This window comes from Lagopus leucura, unplaced genomic scaffold, assembly GCF_019238085.1.
Source record: "Lagopus leucura isolate 7727_CA_CO unplaced genomic scaffold, USGS_WTPT01 Super-Scaffold_100004, whole genome shotgun sequence".
In the NCBI taxonomy this organism is placed as follows: domain Eukaryota; kingdom Metazoa; phylum Chordata; class Aves; order Galliformes; family Phasianidae; genus Lagopus; species Lagopus leucura.
This window is the reverse complement of record NW_024962264.1, coordinates 969,406-988,387: the sequence shown is the minus strand read 5'-3', so window position 1 is coordinate 988,387 and position 18,982 is coordinate 969,406. Positions and strand designations below refer to the sequence as shown.

At 38.0% G+C, this 18,982-nt stretch overlaps 1 protein-coding gene across 4 annotated transcripts in view; it reads right to left on the bottom strand.

The window, feature by feature from the left end:
• Positions 1 to 390: 390 nt before the first annotated feature.
• Positions 391 to 18,982, bottom strand: part of GUCY1B1 (guanylate cyclase 1 soluble subunit beta 1) — a 40,738-nt gene continuing 22,146 nt past the window's right edge. Inside the window, exons 6-14 of one of the 4 annotated variants that reach the window (XM_042871445.1) lie at positions 14,568 to 14,798; positions 13,641 to 13,757; positions 12,752 to 12,885; positions 11,664 to 11,861; positions 10,927 to 11,164; positions 9,543 to 9,683; positions 8,315 to 8,469; positions 7,884 to 8,010; positions 391 to 819 (exon numbers count right to left, since the gene is read on the bottom strand). In XM_042871445.1, the coding sequence (XP_042727379.1) occupies positions 739 to 819; positions 7,884 to 8,010; positions 8,315 to 8,469; positions 9,543 to 9,683; positions 10,927 to 11,164; positions 11,664 to 11,861; positions 12,752 to 12,885; positions 13,641 to 13,757; positions 14,568 to 14,798 (1,422 nt within the window). In that variant the 3' untranslated portion in view covers positions 391 to 738. Of the gene's footprint in view, positions 820 to 2,772; positions 3,367 to 3,500; positions 7,736 to 7,883; positions 8,011 to 8,314; positions 8,470 to 9,542; positions 9,684 to 10,926; positions 11,165 to 11,663; positions 11,862 to 12,751; positions 12,886 to 13,640; positions 13,758 to 14,567; positions 14,799 to 18,982 lie in introns of those variants that run through there. The other 3 variants (XM_042871446.1, XM_042871447.1, XM_042871448.1) reach the window with 3 other exon arrangements.

The following is an 18,982-nucleotide window of genomic DNA, read 5'->3' as shown; positions in this document are numbered from 1 at the left end:
AGCACTGAGTGAAAAGCCCACTGAACAGCCTTTCATAAGTAACTGTTGACTTTTTCTTGGTGTCTTGGAGTTAATTGCAGCTTAAGAAAATACTGACATCTCTAGATGAACAACAAACCTTGTTTGTTTGAGCTGCACGAGCACATCTACGGTATGAGCTGTAGATGACAGGACAATGTTTGTGATCTGAGAGCCTTCTTTTTGAATTCCAGTTGGAGCTCAGCTGTTCCCCTCCTGTTCTTAGCCAGACCCTTACCGTTTCCCATTACCTTTCAATAATTGTGCTTCTAAGGATGCTTCCACATTTTACATTAACCAGAAAAGAAGGAATGCAGGGGCAGTTCAAGAGCCCACTTTATTGGGATTACAACAGTATTACCTGTATTACAGCAGTACTTGTGTTACAGACCTAGTGAATGTTGTCCTTCTCCCTGATACAGGCTGAGGCAGCAAGGAAAGGAGCAATGTAGCCTCCACGGAAGTTCAGACAAGCTGTTGATGTTTGTGTTGATGAAAGGGCTGAAGCTGGAAACACTGAACTCATTCAGGTTTATTTCTCTTCTGGAAACTCTGACCATGTAGATTTTGAGGCTTTTTGCTAGAGGTGGCTTTTTTGGTTTGTTACTGTAGTTGTTTTCAGTTAATTGTTCTCCAGTTTGGGATCATGATTAACAACCCTTGGAAACTATTGAATACCTTCAGTCTTTTCTCTCCACTCAGCTCAGTTCTGTCATTTCATCACAAGTCTGTTGCTTGAGCTCTAGACAGGATGCCACATTTATCAGAGAGTAAAATCAATCTTGTTATCACCCTGACAATCTGCAGTACATAAAAAAATGCACAGGGTTAATGCCAGATGTCCAGAATATGAACAGGTATAATAAATGTGTGCTGGCACACAAAACCACTTCCCTGGAGTGTGCAATTGTATTGTAACCTAAAACTTGCCTTAGGTGTTTTCCATACATTGAAATCTCCACAACCACTTCTGAAAAGAAGCTATTAATAAAGGGAATGTCAATCTGTGGGACATGGTATCCAGGGAAGAGTCTGCAGTACAAAACCTCTCTAACAGAGGGTAAGGTTCTTCATCCCAGAATAATAATTTAAAAAACGTTATTACATTTCTGGTCATCTTTATCTCCAAAATAGTCACGCTGGCAGAAGGACCCAATGAGCACTATCATGAAAACCAACATTAGCCTTTTCCTCCTAACGATAACAGCAGTGATTTGGTGGTGACAGCATACGTTGTTGCAGGTTTTCCACAACTGTCATCCAAAGCTGGTCAGAGGTCTGAATAATAACAGAGAAAAAAGTGCCTTTAATGTGCAGTTTTAAATTGGTGAATTGAACCTTTTTTTCTTTCTTTTTTCAGTTTCCTTTGCTTGGAGATGATAAGCCAACACAGTGACAGAATTCACCTGCTATACCCCATAAGCATTTTCCCCCTTTTCCTTCCCGTTCCCTTTCTCTCCCCTCCATGACCATTTTACACTTCATGGCAATCATACACGTCCTTTAGAATACACTCTTACCATAGTGAACTGAAACCATCGGGATGTGGGTGCCTCAGCCCCTGCTCTTGCTCCATGGAGAAGAGTGTTATTGAAATGGCTATCAATGTTCCAGGTGTACACTGCAGTGCACAGCTAGGCTGCAGCAGACTCACATTTGTTTGCTTTAGATTTTACAGGAGTTTTATTCATAGAAAATGCTCTGAGGTCTTCAGGTCCACCCATCCCTTATTCATATCAAGTGTTACCATATTGTTTCCTGTTTCCTTCTTTCTGTATATGATTGTCTTTCAAACCTGAGCTTGTAATTAGCCAGATAAACTTTGCACTCCAGCCTACATGAAACACCACAACCAGGTCACAAAAATATCAACCTGTTTTTTTTACACCTTTGTCTTCATGGCTCTTTCCTGAGATGTCCTTTATATGTGCGTGTTGCAATATATAGATAAAGGTACAGACATAGAAATATGGATATGTAAACAGCTGGATGGATATTTTGGTGCTAACGGTGCCTTTGTGAACAATAAAAATGGAAATTTCCTCCACAACACTGAAAAAACAGCAGCCCGACAGCAGCAGATAGGGAAGGATGAATTAAAACTCCTCTGGGCAATAGCTTTTATTAGACATATCAGCCTAGCCACTTTTAACTTTAAAAAGCCAAGATTTTATGGAATTCTGCATGGGGAAGGTCTATAAACAAAGGCCATACTATTAAATCACCTCACTGGGTTGTGAGTCCTTATAACATAACTTCTAAAGAATGACACTATGTGCTTATTAAGCTTGCTAAGTGTTTATTGAACCTAGTAAGAGTCCTGCTGTTTTTCAAGCCCTGTAATAGATAAAAAGTATATATATTGTCCAAGAAACACTAACAACACTCAGCCTACTCAAGTCAATTACTCTAAGAAGCAGAGCAGCCCTCTGCAAGGCCAAGCTTTGTTAGTAATACCATGGAAATGTAAATTCTTTTGATCCAGAAGATTAATTGCAACCACGCATTCCGTAATTTGCAGTTTCACTGCTGCTTTCGCTTTTCTTCTCATGTCAAACTCTTTTTTTTTTTTTTTTAAACAAAAAAATACTAAGATAAACTAGATATAAATGCCTTTGAAACAGACTTAGGTAAATATTTTGCCTCATGTTTCAACTACAGAACTTCTATTGTGAAAGCAGATCGCTGCATTTAAATCAGAGACGAGAGCACATGTGAAAGAACTAAACACAGGGAAATATTTAATCAAATTTTATTGTTAGCTGTTGAGCTCAGCGTTCACCTGAAGATTTATTTTAATAACAAAAGTGGTCAAATCATACTGATTTCCTTGAGATAAAAAGCACTTAGATGAACTTAATGTATGAGTTTCTAGTGCTTTAAGAAACTGGTTATGCTACAACGTAGCTTAACAGGAGCTTTAACACTTAGAAATGATTAAGAAATGATAAACTCAGAGCAGTGTTTCTGGCATGTCATCTTAAGTCATCCTGAAGTGTAGTACAAACAGTTCAGTTACTTCACAGTCTTCTGCATCAATTATTTATATACCATACAACCATATTTCTGTATTATTTTGTATTAGTTCTATACAACCATAGATGTCACAAATCTCACGCCCAGGGATCACCACTAAAGTTCTGGCAGGCTCCATCAGCATGAAGGACAAAGAGCTGCTGTGCAGATTAGCAGCACACGGGCAATCTCTCACAGTGCCAGGAAGAGCTTCTGATGCACAGTGAGTGATGCAAAAGAATGTATGCAGCTCTCCCTCTTTGTTTCCCTACTTTAAACTGAGGACGTGATCCAGGAACCTGAACGCAGGAGACTCTTGAACATACACACACACTGAAACAAGGAATCAAGAAATGATTGAAATGCGAACCTAGAATTGCAGAATGGGGAATGTGCTTCTTTTGTGTCAAATGCAACACTGAAATGCAACTGTCATTGAAAATAACAGCCCAGAATTTCTAAAGAAATCAGTGGAAAAAATAATTTATTGCAATTTCTCACATTACCATGAAACATTTATACATATATATTCTGTGCTGATAAAGTATACTAGGTACAGACAACTTTTATACATAAAGTAATTGCACTATTCTAATTCATAATGCAAATATTCAGAAAATGCCAGACACAAGAATGGATATTATTCACACAAAAATGCACTGTATGTTAAAACTGTGAAGCATCTGCAATCCCATCTAATTTTACTATGTCTGCTTACAAGTTATATATCTCTTAGTTATGCCATGAAGCCAAGAATACAATCAGGTTCTCCCAAGGTATAAAATAAAATCATTTTCTGATTCCAGAGACCAAAACAAAAGGCAACTACGACAACCATGTCCTGGCAGTACGCCTGTCAATTTTGAAGGCTCTATCAGAACAGAATTAGAGCACAAGTGATGGCCTACAACAGTCCAGCAATCTATTATTAACATGACAACTTCATTTAGTTAATATAAATCAATGAAAAATATATTGAAAATGAAAAGCATTTCAGTAAATATACATTGGCACAAGGCTCAGTTGGACAAACAACTGCCCCTTTTCAATACAGAAGATGTTTTACATAGTGTCTACAAAGCCAAAATGCTGGATGATGTCAAAAGGTACCATCTTTCTACACAGGGATCAGCAGTGCATCAAGTGTTATTCGCAATATGAACAGGAAGCATGGTCGTAGCAGAAGTAAATCTGATAAACAAGTTTTAGGCAGTAGCTTCCACAATGATGCTCTATGTACTACTTTTTACAAATAGTTCCTTAGGTTCTTTGTTCTGCCAAAAAATTGAAATGCCTCCTGTCTTTCCAGAAAAGTCATTGATTTATGCAACCACTGTACCGCAGAGATGAAGATGTGAAGCATCAGACTGAGTTGTTAGTTGTGGCATGCATATTATACAGTTTGATTCAGTAGTAACTGGTGATAGGAAGGGCCACAGGATTGACATGCAAAAATGCATATTTAAAAAAAAAAAAAAAGAGCCTGAAATACATGCTCATAGCAGAGAGAGAGTACCAAACACTAAGGAGAAAATAGCAAGCATGCCTGGAAGCAAATGGTGAGTACGACTTCAGGACAAGAGCAACAGACAATGGTACTGCACATAACAATGGGAGACACGAAGTAAAGTAACATTCATAATTCATCCTTACTGCCTGGCTCCCTACTTGGAGACAGTATTGCACCCTGTTCAGGATCCTTTTCCTCTTCCCTCAGCTCAGAAAGTATCTTGCTTTGTTTCCTTGAATGCATGCAAGTAGAATTTGAAAAATAAGGGATTTTCTTTGAAGCAGCAACATAGTGGATCAATGCAGTGACAAAATATGTTTGACAACTTGCAACCAGTATTAGTAAATAACAGAACAGAGCATAGGTAACACGCACATTTCTTTTGCATGTGTTGTACGTAGGAATGTAACAACTCCTACATTCCCTGATGGAACTACTGGAGATATTTTGACTTGCTCCCATTAGTAATCTGGGGACATGGGAGAAGAGAAACATATTTGGAAGTGGGGACAGATGGAAACCACAGTCAGGCATCTGAGGTTCTCTGCATGCTTTAGGATTTACAGCAAATCTGTTCCTCCTGAGAGAAGTTGCAGGTGAACCTCTGTTCATGCAAGCAAGCAGACAAGTCAAGGTTGCTTTGGTTCTACGTATATTTCTGATGCAGTTCTGAATATTGCTGGAATGGTATTATGGAATAGAATTCTTTAGAGGGAAGAATAGAGATGCCAAGTTAGGAACAAAGTCTGAAGTATGCTGAGTTGCTCCAACCTGATGACATTCTACATGCCCAGTGAAGACAGCGTATTGTAAGCACTGGTTTTATATCACTGTGCCAGCTGTAAGCATTTTGTTCACTTCTCCTATCATATATTGATCACTGGGCTTCAGGATCTGTTAATGCTAACAGATATGCAAATGATGAGATTGCCATTCTGTTAAGTGTAACAGAAAAAGGGAGTGTACCACTAATACAAATCAGTTCTAGATTTAAACACACTGGAGATAGAAAACTTCACAACTGAAGGACAGTCAGAGAAAATATCTTCAAACAGATTTAAGAAATATTTTCAGGGAGTGACCACTCAAGACATTTATTTACCCCATGGATTCTTAACAGATGTTAACGTGCCATATTAATTGTTACTAATGGCTCCCACTGAAATTAATCACCCTGCAAATGATACTAATTGTAAGAATGCACGTGCGTTTGAAAGGTCAGATAGAGTAAGTATCTGAAAAGAAAACCAAAACTGTACCTTAGCAAAGTAATTACAATAAGGTAATCAAAGATAAAAAGGTGTTTATTTGATTTCTGCTTTTGGATTACCACTGTTATATGCAGCCTATGAAGTGTCAGAAATAACAACAGTTCAGCATATCTTAAAGGAGGAAGCCTTAGTGCATTTTTCTGTTTGTGAACAGATGAAATGGTGCAGGGAGTGGAAAAGAATGAAAAGACCATTACAAGATTATCTTCTTTCACTTATCAAAATCACCTCTGAAACAACTGATTATCATTGTCATACACTTCATGAAGTTATCCTTCTAGTTTCCTATTCTCCAAAACTTAGTACAACAAAAAAAGAGATACCTGTGATGGGAGAAGTCCTTATGTGTTTGAGAAATATATGCATGTCTGAATTTAAGAATATACAAGAAAAGCCTAACACAAACTAAGAGAGACTTTTCAAGTGTGCCTAAACTGTGATTTATAACTGTGTATTATGTGCTCCCAAAAACCAGACTGACAATATTTTATTTTTCTATCATGTTTACCATTGTCCCTATGTTTCTCTCTACAAAGCTGAATTGTTAGACAATAGTAACAGCAGGTACCTGTCAGGGCCATTGTCATGATTGACAAAACCGGCTGTTTTACAAGCTCTCTAAAAAGAAGTTGCAATATTTAAAATTATAAACTTTTAGAACCCTAAACACATGTGAAGCTGAACTAAGGAAAATATGCACCTGACTCAATACTCTTCTGAAGCTTTACATTTAACATTACAATATTCCCTGATACAAACGATAGGACGTAATTTATAATGCAGAAAGAATAAGTCTAAGGTGCTCAGTTATGCATATTTCACATGAAAGTATGGATTTGAAAGAACAGTAGCCATGTGAAGTTACACTTAACCTTGATATAAAACAAAATCATACAAGTATGATCAAAAGTGGCACCCAGAATGTTAGCACAACTAATACATACTAAAATACAGACTTCAGTGGGGTTAAAATATAGGCTGTTCCCTGAAGTTTAATAGTGAGAGTTACTACTGAGGGTTACCATTAAACAGCCAATATTCATTCATACACTTGGCTACCAGTTGCATTAAATCTTTTCTAAAGGGCCATAATGGTTTAACAGTCTAAACTTCATTTTCAGAGGCACACAAGAATTCAGAAGTGCAATCAAGTCCCTGTGACCTGTACGTTCAGTGAAGGAACTGATGACTTACATTATTCCAATCAGTATTTCTTAGATTAAATACATTAGCTTAAAACTTTTTGTACTTTTACTTTTGGGCAGAATGCAGGCTGTGCATATCACTTTCACACTTTTTTTCTCCCTGTTTGCAATAGGTGGAATGTACACCTGCTAGGCTGGCACAAAGCAACGTGATTAAAGGTAAAACTTTGTAGTTTATTTCTGAGTCTAAATCTCATTGGTTTCTAATAGGATTTTGGTTAGTACATGTGCAAACTTCTGAAATTATCACATAAGCTCAAAGACAACTTTAGTGCTTGAAGAGCTTCACCCTATTCACAACAAGATTTAGTTTATATGTCAATCAGAAGATGTATTTTTATTCTGTGAATTTCTGAATTAAGACCTTCATCACACAACAATTTGTGAGCAAGAAGATCCATCTGAGGTTAACAGAACAAACCACACATCAGGTTCAAACCTGCCTGTGTGCATTTGTTGGACTGCTGCCTAAATATCTGAAGGCACATTTATTTACTCACAGAAATGGTAAATTTCAAAGTGCTGATAACCAGACATCGGTTAAACATTATATTACGGGCATTATATTGCAAAGTCTAGCACAGTGGAGAAATCTGTACATAAAGAGATATTTATATTTAAACACTGGCATTCCCTCAAGGACCTCTTGAAATATGAAAGTATTCCTTCAGGGTCTATACAAACTCCACAGACAAATAGTCAAGGACTTCAATGTGCTGTCAAGATAGTAAATGTTAATAAAAGTGTTGTACAAAACTGTTCATTTCTTCCAGGGAACATTTAGTTTGCAAATGGATCTCAGTGGCTTAAATGTATCATATTTATAACTTGTTTAAAAGAAAAATACACTTTGGTTAGTCATACCTCTGTCTCTGTACTCTTTCGGGACAAAAACCAAACCTGCATTGGTTCTTTTTTACCCTTCATAGAAACTGGACCCCTGTATTCCAGGTGGAACTGAGGATCTGAATTTTCTGGTGTCATAAGACACCTGAGAATGGAAAGAGAAAAGATGTAATTGTATGCATGCAAACAATACACAATTTAAAATATTAAGCACAAATGTGAGCAAATCAATAGAAGCATCGAGTCTATCTCTAGATCGTTATTATATTTGCATACCAACAATCATGCATCATAATACAGTCTGCCATACAGTTTCATCAGAGCTCATGCACTTCAGAAGTGTGCTAACAATGCCCCATCACTATCAATTCCAAAGGCACATCGATGTTACACGGAAAAAGTGATTTCTTTTTAAGTGTCAACACCAGTAAGAATAGTGAATCGCTTACCTGTACGTATACTCAGAGACATTGATCTTTCCCTTTTCTCCAGTAGTTTCTGTCCTGCTTGTTAAATTGACAGTATTTCCAAACAGGCAGTAACGTGGCATCCTTTGGCCTATGACACCTGTGACTACCTCACCAGTATGGATTCCTATCGTTATCTTTAGAGAGGAAAAAAAAAAAGGCTTCAGTATTCAAAATAAATGTAGCTTATCTCATGTTTCCAACTAAACACAGGTATTATGCAGTTTCTGTCTACGAGTTTTATTTCCAGTGCATTACTCTGCCTTCTTCAAAGCTCTGCATTTTGTATCACCTTTTTTTTTTGGTTTTTTTTTTTTTTTTTTTTTTTTTTAATTATTGTATTGCCATGACTCTGCCTCCCACATGAAAGAACAAACCTCATCTTTTTCCAACATGCACCACGCCATGCTGCTGTTATATGCTGTAAAGTAAAAGAAAAGTGGAGAGAGAGGAATACCCTGTAGGTCTCAGTTTGATGAATGCTCAGAAGCTGCAGAAATCGATGGGTTAGACCAAGAAAAGACTACTGCTCAGAAGAAAGGCCCTGTATGAAACCTCCTCACTTCCTTGCTCGCTGACAAGGTGAAACAGACAGACCTCAGTTAGGTCTTAGAGCAATAGATTGCAGCTAAATAACAATACGTATCGCAACCAGTTATTTTGTCCTCAGAGCTTTTTGATGAAGACAAGTCAATGGAGGCTCACCAACTCAGTATTAATGCAACAGCATATTTAAAAAGCCCATAACAACAGAACTTCCACTAACATACATTGTTCTTGGAATCACTGCCAAAGCTACCTATGGAAATGCACTTTCCTATTTAATGCAATATTTTCCCATGCTGATGAGATCACAAGCATGACTGAAAATGCCAATGAGGGAATACTACTGTTGTATTCATTGAGATGGAAAAGACTCAACTAATTGTACTTGATGCAAAATGCAAATTTGTTGAATAGATTGGAAAGATCAGAAAACAAACATACATGATGAGGATCTAATTATTTAAATAGTTAAGCACAGCAACTGCATTTGAGGATCTGGGGAACTGCCAATACCACATCTACATGTGACTCTTCATATTATTTATAGAGATCTATCTCAAAATAATTAATTTACATGGAAAGGGATTTTAGTATTATCATATTTCAAAGCATTATAATCATATAAAAGAATGGGCTCTTCATTCAAGCCCACACATTTACTAACCTGTACAGGCTCCCCATCAACTTGAACTTGGCCTGCTATTTCCATCATGTCCAATGCTAGGTGGCAGATAGATCGTGCATGATGAATGCAAGGCTCTGGTAGACCACTCACAGTCATATACTTGTCCCCAACTGTTTCCACCTGGCAAGGTACATATTGTTCCATTTATTATCATGGACTTCAGAGTACAGTAAAAAGACGTAGCACTCCCTTCGAAGACTGTCCTTACAAGTGTTTTCCCTATACTTACATTCAAAAAAATCTCAATTCCAAAAACATCTTGTATTGATAAGAATTCATTATATTTCAACAACAAAACAAAGACAGTGATTAGGTGAACTTCAGTCTCTTTTTTGGAGTATTCCAGAATTTGTATAACCATGTTTATTCTCATTCACCCTTGATTTGTCTGGTGCAGGACATAAATTTAATTTAGAGTAAAAACTAGCAATGGATTTTACACATATAAAGACACAAGCATATACATATGCATGCTCAAAAAGTAATGCCTCGTATTTATTTCCATGGAAACTATAACAAAGAGCACAATAACACTATTTGATAAGAGCAAATTCTCAGCTACAAAACACTATTTTTCAACACAGGCACCACCATGAGCTATGCACTTTCTCCAGCAGTGAACAAGAGCCTCCATGTCACAATCATAAAACTTCCTCAGCAGAGGTGACCTTTGTCGTTGTCACCACTGCTGAAAAGCACCACCCACCAACCCACTGTGCTCACATCCATTGTTTGGTCTCCATCAACGTTCAGCAAGTGTTAATGAATGTCAATGGGTGCCATTTTTTCCACATGGAGGAATTCAATGCCACATCTTTGCTTCAAACACACTTCCATGTCAGACATCATTTTGCAGATTGCCCCTCTGCTGCCCTCTGTCACATGGCAGTAACAAGTAATTGGCAGAAAGGTTCAACATCTACTGCCACACCATCAACATCCATCTCTGATGCCATGGGCCAACTATTTATTATAAATAGAAGGCATTCCTTTTGAAGCAGCCCTTGTATATACGGGCTACATATCTATCCACTTATCTATCTCCTAACATATCTGCAACTAAACCTCAGTACTATTGAAGGAATAAAACTGAATAACAAATTATAGCTTACAGCTAGGAGGCCCAGGTATATGACTTAAAGCAAACTGCTTACATAAATTTTTACATCTTCTAAACGTGGAAGCAAATTAGCGTATCCAACTAACAGGTGACTATGCACAAACACTGCAAAAAACTATTGACTCACAGGGCAGAGAGAAAAACAACATACTCCTCTTTACATTCCAAAGGATGGAAAAGAGCAACATGAGAGTAGATTATTGAAAAATCACAGGCTAAATTACTTGAAAATCTACTGCTTACCTTGTAAACAAATGGATTCCTTCGTGAATCAGTTAGAATATCAAATCTCGTGTAAAGATCATTTAAAAGATTAACAATCTTCATAGCTCCCTCTCCAGAGGCATGCTTACTACAGAAGGCATTGAATCCAACAATGCCACTAAAGAGAATGGTGACATTGTCGTATCGCTTAGCTGGAACAGGACGCTTGTGTCTCAGCTCATTTGCCACCGACGGTGGTAGAACGGAGTACAGTAATCTAAATTAGTCAGCAAGAAAGGCACAGGCAAAACAGAAAGAATTTTGAGCAAGGTCTCTACATAACATAGACACATTACTAATTCTTCTGACAAGATTTGTTAATAGTGTCTTGGATCATTTTTGCTTACTGCTTGAGCGTTTCTGCCACATCAACTGGATGGCAGGTAAGAAAGTTTGCAAAACTATTTTAGGTTAATTAGCAAAGTAAAAAGAATTGCCAGTTCACTTCTCCTCTAGTGTACTTATAAAGGAAGGAGTCATCAAAACAGCCATTTTCATGTAGGCGACAGCCTACACTGCAGATGACACATGACTATCTAAATTAAGAACAAAACCCTTTAAGGAACTGAAGTGAAATGTTTTTTCTTGACTTCAAAATTATTGGCCTTGAATATTTTTTACGTTCTCCCAAGATTCTTTTATTTTATAAAGAAGGTACCTATAAATAATATATTGCTGTGACTGTTTCAGCTCAAAAATCAGGATTTGTATCTTACGTGTCTGTCTTTTTCTTTTCATCTTCGAGTGCACGTAGCGTGTGCTGCAGTCTGTCAGTGAGGATCTCAAGCTCTTGAGTCAGTTTATATTCCTCTCTGAACTGCTCTCCCAAAAGAACCAGATCACGGGTAGCATCATGCAATGGAATATCACTCAGATATAACCCTCTTCTGGTTAAATCATCCAAGTTCATAACACTACAATGCGAAGAGATAGACAGTTGTGAGTAGATAGACAGGAGTATAATTAAGCTTGCCAAAGGAGCACTTAAACCTCAGATGAACAGCAGAGAATATGAAATAGGAGAAAAAAAGTGTGCTTCTAAAAATCTGATGAGCTATATAAAATATTCCTTCCACAAAATCCTTGGAGTTCACTTGTGTTAAAACACAGCTCTTGATTTTACCTTTAAATATAGAATTCGCATGAGTTCCATGAACATACGCACATTCTTCAGTGCACAAATAAAAGTGAGATTATGTTAAGGTAGCATCTTTCTGTCTTCAGCCACTCTGTACATCACTTTTATACACAAGGTGAACGTTTTATACACGTGGTGAACGTTGGGGGTTGGACTCGATGATCTCCAGAGGTCCCTTCCAACCCCCACAATTCTGTGATTCCTACAATTCTGTGAAGTCTGGTGTATTGGCTGAATGAGCATTTAGCTAAAGCCCTCCATTCAATCCCTAATTCCAAACACTCTCTTCATAATCACTGCTGCTCTATTACACTAAAATTACTGAAAAAAAATACATGAATCCACATAGGAAACCGAATCAGTGACATCTCTCAGCATTCTCAGAATAAGAAACAAACATCAAGACTTGCCAAACGTCGCTGAATAGAGGAATTCTCACTCATCCAAAATAAGCCAGAGCATCCCAGTGCTTATACTGAATTATTTCATAATCATCCAAGTTCCAATGTTCAAATGCTCCTCCCTCTTTTCATATAAACACAACAAAATCTATTAAATCCATACCCAAGCCAACTAATCTCAGTAACATTACTCTCATAGATATTCATAAAATCAGTAACTGTAAAATGAAAAGCAGCATTACACAACTCTTATTGTTTAAAGTACCTTGGTGAACAAAGAAAGAGAATGCTGTCTGCTTCAGGCAAGTAGATCATTTGCCCTTTCAGGCGTAAGCAACTGATTTCTGTGCCAGTCAACTCATCTTCACACTCCAACTTCTCTACATCCAACAGCCCCTCCTGGTGAAAAAAAAAATAAAAAAATCACGATTACTTTATCATTGCACTGGTTTATGTGTTACTTCACAACATCTGTTTAAGTGCCTTCACTATGAAGGTCATCATGATGTCTAAAATAGCTACACCTTATCTTAAAATCCAATTATCCCTTGAAAACAAAACACTGTCCTCACTTCTACACTGATATTCTGCCTCAGAGATTCAAATCATGGCATCTTTCCTTAATTTCAAGTTCTTCTTCTCTTCACAATCGTTTGACAAAAAGATTGTCTACTCTATGAACTTCATAGAATGTCTAAGAAGTATTGCTGGCTTCTCTCAGGAAGTTCTTTAGCATAGTAGGTGCAATTCTACATTCTACATTCATTGTTTCATCTTGCCTGCCTCCCCACTCCTGTTCCATGTGAATGTATGGGCCCAAATGGTAACACATTTCGTATTTGCCTCCTTTGTCATAATTAAATAAAACTAAGTGCAACAGCCCTTCCTTTCCTTCAGTAAATTGTTATGTATGAGTTTGGCCTCTTGCCAGGAAAGCCTCAGATGAGAAGTATATGTATTTCACCACTCCTGTTTAGCAGTTAAGTCAATTTAACACACTGAATTCAGATCTGTGATTTTTTTTTCTTGGCTCAAGACTCATAAGGACCCAGGCTTACTACTATGTTCTCTGAAGACTTCTGCTTTTTCCATACTGCTTTTTTCTCCCATGCCTGCTTACTTATAGAAATGCCAAGTGAATATTTTCGAGTTACCTTGGTCCTCAGTACAAAGACTGTATTGATATGTGAGAGGATCCCATGGAAACTAATATCAATATGAGGCCGGACCAAGGAGAACACTGACAAAAGACTGCAGTTTCCTGGTTGCAGCTGAAATTTAAAGAAAAAAAACACAAAAATTATGTTACAATAAAAGAATACATTGAATAATTATATTCAACTTGCTTAAATTACAGTACTGAATGGAAGAGAATATACACTTGATGCATTTCTCCATTAGAACACAAGGTTTTCAAATTAAGGATTTTACAACAAAAGTATCATTGGCTTCAAAATGCAATTCTAGCCTGCAAGATGACTTTGTAAAATTGTGTTAGATTGTTTCATGTTAATTATCTGTCAAACTGTTCCCTAACTATAAAAAAAAAAGTAAGAAAGCTTTGCAGTCAAAAAAAGCTCTCCTCATTAGTACCATCCCTCAAACATGCTTTTCAACGATAAGCCATTTTCTCCAAGGTGTTGTCTGGTTGTAACGATCCTCATAGCCATCCTCAGTAGGCTAAACAGTTACAGCTGTTCAGTGAGTGACCTTGAGAAGAATTTACAAAGCTCTTCTTTCAAATTTTTCTGCCAAATCCAGAAGGAAATCACACACACACACAAAGGCAGGAAAAGTGTTCTCCGTTCAAGCGTATTCCTTGGTCTGTTACTGCCCATTACAGACATGATTTTTAAGGAACAGAGCTACTGTAGGTTAAGGGCTACTTTTCAAAGTCCTTTTTCAAACAACAGCAGCACAACACAGTAGATATTATACATGGGGATGTTCTTTAAACAGAAAATCCTGTTTTATCAATCTTTGGGGGGAAAAAAATGAACAAAAACAACCCAACAAAAAACCACCTGCACGATCTAGTATAAGAACTCTCCATAACTATTAACGTGTAAGAATCATCTGACCTGTGGAAGGACTCTGTATATTGCATTGCCACACTGTGTGACCACCAGATCTCTGTCAAATATTATATGGAAAGGAAAAGCCTTGCAGAAAGTATATGGACTGATGCGAGACTCTTGGGTACCATTTTCTTCAAATCTGTCAAGGTCCTCATAGTAGTCCTCTTCTTTAGATTCTTTCTCTTCAATTAAAAATTGAATGTGGTCACATTCCTCATTCCGCTGTTGAATAACCTAGGAAAAATAAAAAAATAAAGAAGGAAAAGATGAAAGACTAAAAACTTTGCTATTCAATATTAACCAGAATGTTACTATGAAGAAAAAGCTATATTTAGACCAGAAAAATCTTAGAACAGCATTTGTACCTTCAAAAATTCTGTATTCTAATAAATATGTCTGTTTTAGAAATTCTTTATAATTCCAGGGGAAGGATTATCCCCTAGCTGAGCTGCAGTTGCTCTTTGCATGAACAGTATATCCCTGAAATCTATGTTGCCTGAGTGAAATGCACATCCTGAAATCAGGGATGCAGGCTCAGGTTATGCTTGCTTTCATTGGTATGTGTCACACAACAGGATTCTTCCTCTCCTTGAATGGACCTGTTGCAAATCTTGAATTTCACAAGGCACTTGAATCCTTATTTTAATGAAAGCTGTTTGCAAGGCCTGCAACATAACAGCAAACAGTGCTTGACCAGAGGGTGGGCATGTCATAACCAGCCAGAAGAGCCGCAGAGGGAGCAGAGCTCTGCAATACACAGCCCTTGCCCAAGCAAGCAGTGCTGACTACAAGATCATGCTCAAAAAATAAAACTAGAAGCAATTACAGTCTTCTCCGAGTCACATTCTGTATTAAATTCCAGCAAAATTTACATCAGCAAAATCATAAATAAATGTCTTGAATACAGCACTTTGCTTCAGTAAATTTGCTTAGTCAAAAACTAAAAAGGATTATTTTGTTTCCAGGGAGTCGTATGCTGTAGTATAATTAAAGCTAATAATTAACAGAATAGCACAATTTACCTTGAGAGGCCAAACTCACCTCTTCTCAAGTCTAATTAGGTTTAGTGACTGGAACAGAACAATTCTATTTGTACAGTACTGTTAAACAGCAACTTTTTGGAACACGTTGCACTTTATTGTACTTCCATCTAAAGTCTGATCCTAAACCTATGAAAGCAATTAAAAAAAGAAAAAAAGGTCTTCTTAAAATCCCTAATGCATCCTAAGTCTGCCTTTTACACATTATCTTGTCACAGAGAACAACAGTTAAAATAAAAAAAAAAAAAAAGTAGATATGCACAAACACTGATGTTTAGACTTTTTAAACACTTCTCCTCTACAGCCATGTTAGCTGGTGTGCTGGGGAGTGGTGATACTTCATTTGTTCCTATTCACAAGCACAAAACAATATTTTATTGCTAAATGGTGTTTAATTTAAGAAGCCGGTGTTCCTTCATCCTCTATTCGAATATAAAGGAAAGACAGGCTCTCCTGGAGGGCAATTCAGAGTAGGAAGCTAATTTAAGTGCTCTATGTAATGTGATGCACTAATTTTTCTATTGAGCATGTAACTTAGAGAAAGATCAGCCTATCATTTACTAACCAATGCAGGTACCTGAAGCTGGATGTAAGAACAAGTTCAAATGTTAATGATGATAATGCTTACTTTATCTTAAAAACTCTGTTGGTAATCCACGTGGCAGTGTGTAGCAAAGATAAATGGGAAATTATCAGTTAACAAGGGGTAAGCCACAGAAAGAGGATACAGTGGTCATTTGAAGAAAATAAATCGCATGGGTTTATCTAGTAAAGCAGAACATAGTAGATGGCATCCTAGGTTTCTTCTGAATGCACAGCTTAAAGGTCTTCCACATCCTCCTCTTCATTTAAATCATTATCCCTGTAATTCAGAGAGTCTGTGGCCATACTGAGGATTGATAAAATGCAGGTAGCATCTTAGTTAGTTCTCATTTTCCCCTCACTCGTTAGCATACTTACCGGTTTTATTTCATTATTACTACTGTTATGGCCATGGGATAGCTGAGATTATACACAGTAATTTTTCAAATTCTGTAGAACTAGTGCTAAAACTGATCTATTTTTACAGAAGATTTCTAGTCTTGAATCTTATTTCACAGTGTTGCTCTTGCCAGCAAAAAAATGCGTAATTTGGATAAAAAAGCTTCACCATCCAGCAATGCAGTCATGTAAGTTTCAAAAAATCCAATATTTTTCAGGAAATATTTATATTGACAGTACGTGACCTTTCAGAGAAATTAATATCATCACCTAATGACCATATTAGTCAGAGGCTGCAGATGGGGCCTCACAAGAGCCGAGCAGAGGGGGACGATCACCTCCCTCTCCTGCTGGCCGCCCCTTTTCCATGCAGCCCACAACACAGCTGGCCTTCCGGGCTGCAGGCGCACACTGCTGCCTCATGGCCAGCTTCTCGTCCACCAGGACCCCAAGTCCTTCTGTGCAGGGCTGCTCTCAAGGAGATCTTCCCCCAGTCTGTATCAATACCTGGGATTGCCCCGACCCAATGCAGCACCCTGCACTTGGCCTCGTTGAACCTCATTAGGTTCACATGGCCACTTCTCCATCCTGCCCAGGTCCCTCTGGATGCTTCCCTTCCCTCCAATGCATCGACTGCACCGCTCAGCTTGGGGCCATCTGCAAACTTGCTGAGGCTGCACTCGATGCCATCATCTGTCATTGATGAAGATGCTGAAGAGCACCGGTCCCAAGACCGACCCCGAGGGACACCGCTTGTGACCGGCCTGCACCTGACACAGAACCATTGATCACAGCCCTGTGGCTGCATCCAGTCAGCCAATTCCTAATCCATCAAGCAGTCCGTCCTTCAAATCCACACCTCTCCAGAGGTGAGAGAGAAGGATGTGCTGAGGGACCATGTCAAAGGCTTTGCAGAAGTCCAGACAGATGACATCCATTGCCTTCCCCTGTCCACTGATGCTGCCACTCCATCACAGAAGGCCACCAGATTGGTCAGGCACGATCTGCCCTCAGTGAAGCCATGCTGGCTGTCCCAGAGCTGACACACTACAGGCCAACCACATGGAAACATGACAGATTCACAGTACAGCCACTGTGCCGGCTGAACATTATTAGTAATACTGATATGCTATGGACGGGGAAGGCTTATTGAGGTTTTGTTCTGGCTCTCATTGCACAGGCTCTTATTAAGGGAAGCTACAATTTTATCCCTCTACAGGCTAAGTAAGCTACTGATTCAGCCTTAAATAACACCCAATTTCATGCCTTTGTTGCTCATATCATTTATGCACTAGCTTATCTTTCTATCTTGTTATTTCATTAACCTCAAACAACTTAGACTTCTTCTCTGAGGCATTTGAGATACAGATAAAATTCAATCTTCAAAATTTAAAGTATGAATGCACACATATACGTGCTGTGGTTTAACCCAGCAGCAGCTAAACATCACAGAGACTTTCACTCACCTCCCCCCTCTCCACCTCACTGCAATAGGTGGAAGAGGATCAGAAGAAAAAAAAAATTAGAACTTGTGGATTGAGGTAAAAACTATTTACTAAGGCAGAAAAGAAAAATAAAAATAATAGTAATTATAATAATATACACACATACATATACAAAAGAAGTGACAGACAAGCAATTGCTCACCACCCTCTGACCAATGCTTATCCAGTCTCCAAGCAGCAGCAGCTCCCCTAGCCAATTCCCCACCATTTTTTATGTTGGTTTTTTTGTTTTGTTTTTTGTTTTTTGTTTTTTTTATTTTGGTATGATGTCTTATGGTACAGAATTTACCTTTGAACAGTTTAGGTCAGCTGTCCTGGTTCTGTACCCTCTCAGCTCCTTGTGCCCTCCCAGACACCCCTGCTGGCAGGACAGTAAAAGAAGCCAAAAACCTGAAACGTCCTTTGCTCATACAGCAGTGCTCAGCAACAACTAGACACCAATGCATTATCAACATTGTTCTTCTCCTAAAGCCAAAACATAGCACCATAGCAGACACTTTGAAGAAAAAAATCAGTTCTGTTCCAGCTGAAACCAGGATAATATACATGCATATATTTTGCCATCCTAGAAGATGAAAGCCATCCTAAATAAGATAATGAGATAATACACAGAATAAGTCAGACAATCTGCTCAGACATACCACATCCTCTGGGAGTGTTCTTGACTTATAGTGACATCCACAGTAATTAAATGTTTCCTTGAATAGCCAGGACTTTCATTTGTCAGGAAGTTTAAAATCAGCACTTCTGGCCATAACTTAACATGTTACATTTTTTTCCTTTCACTTCTAAGTAAGTCCAACTTATTTGATGAGATACTTACTTGGCAGAATGACCTGCCCTACAAAGCATGAAATAAACTTAACTAGGACGAAACTTTCCTATTGATAAG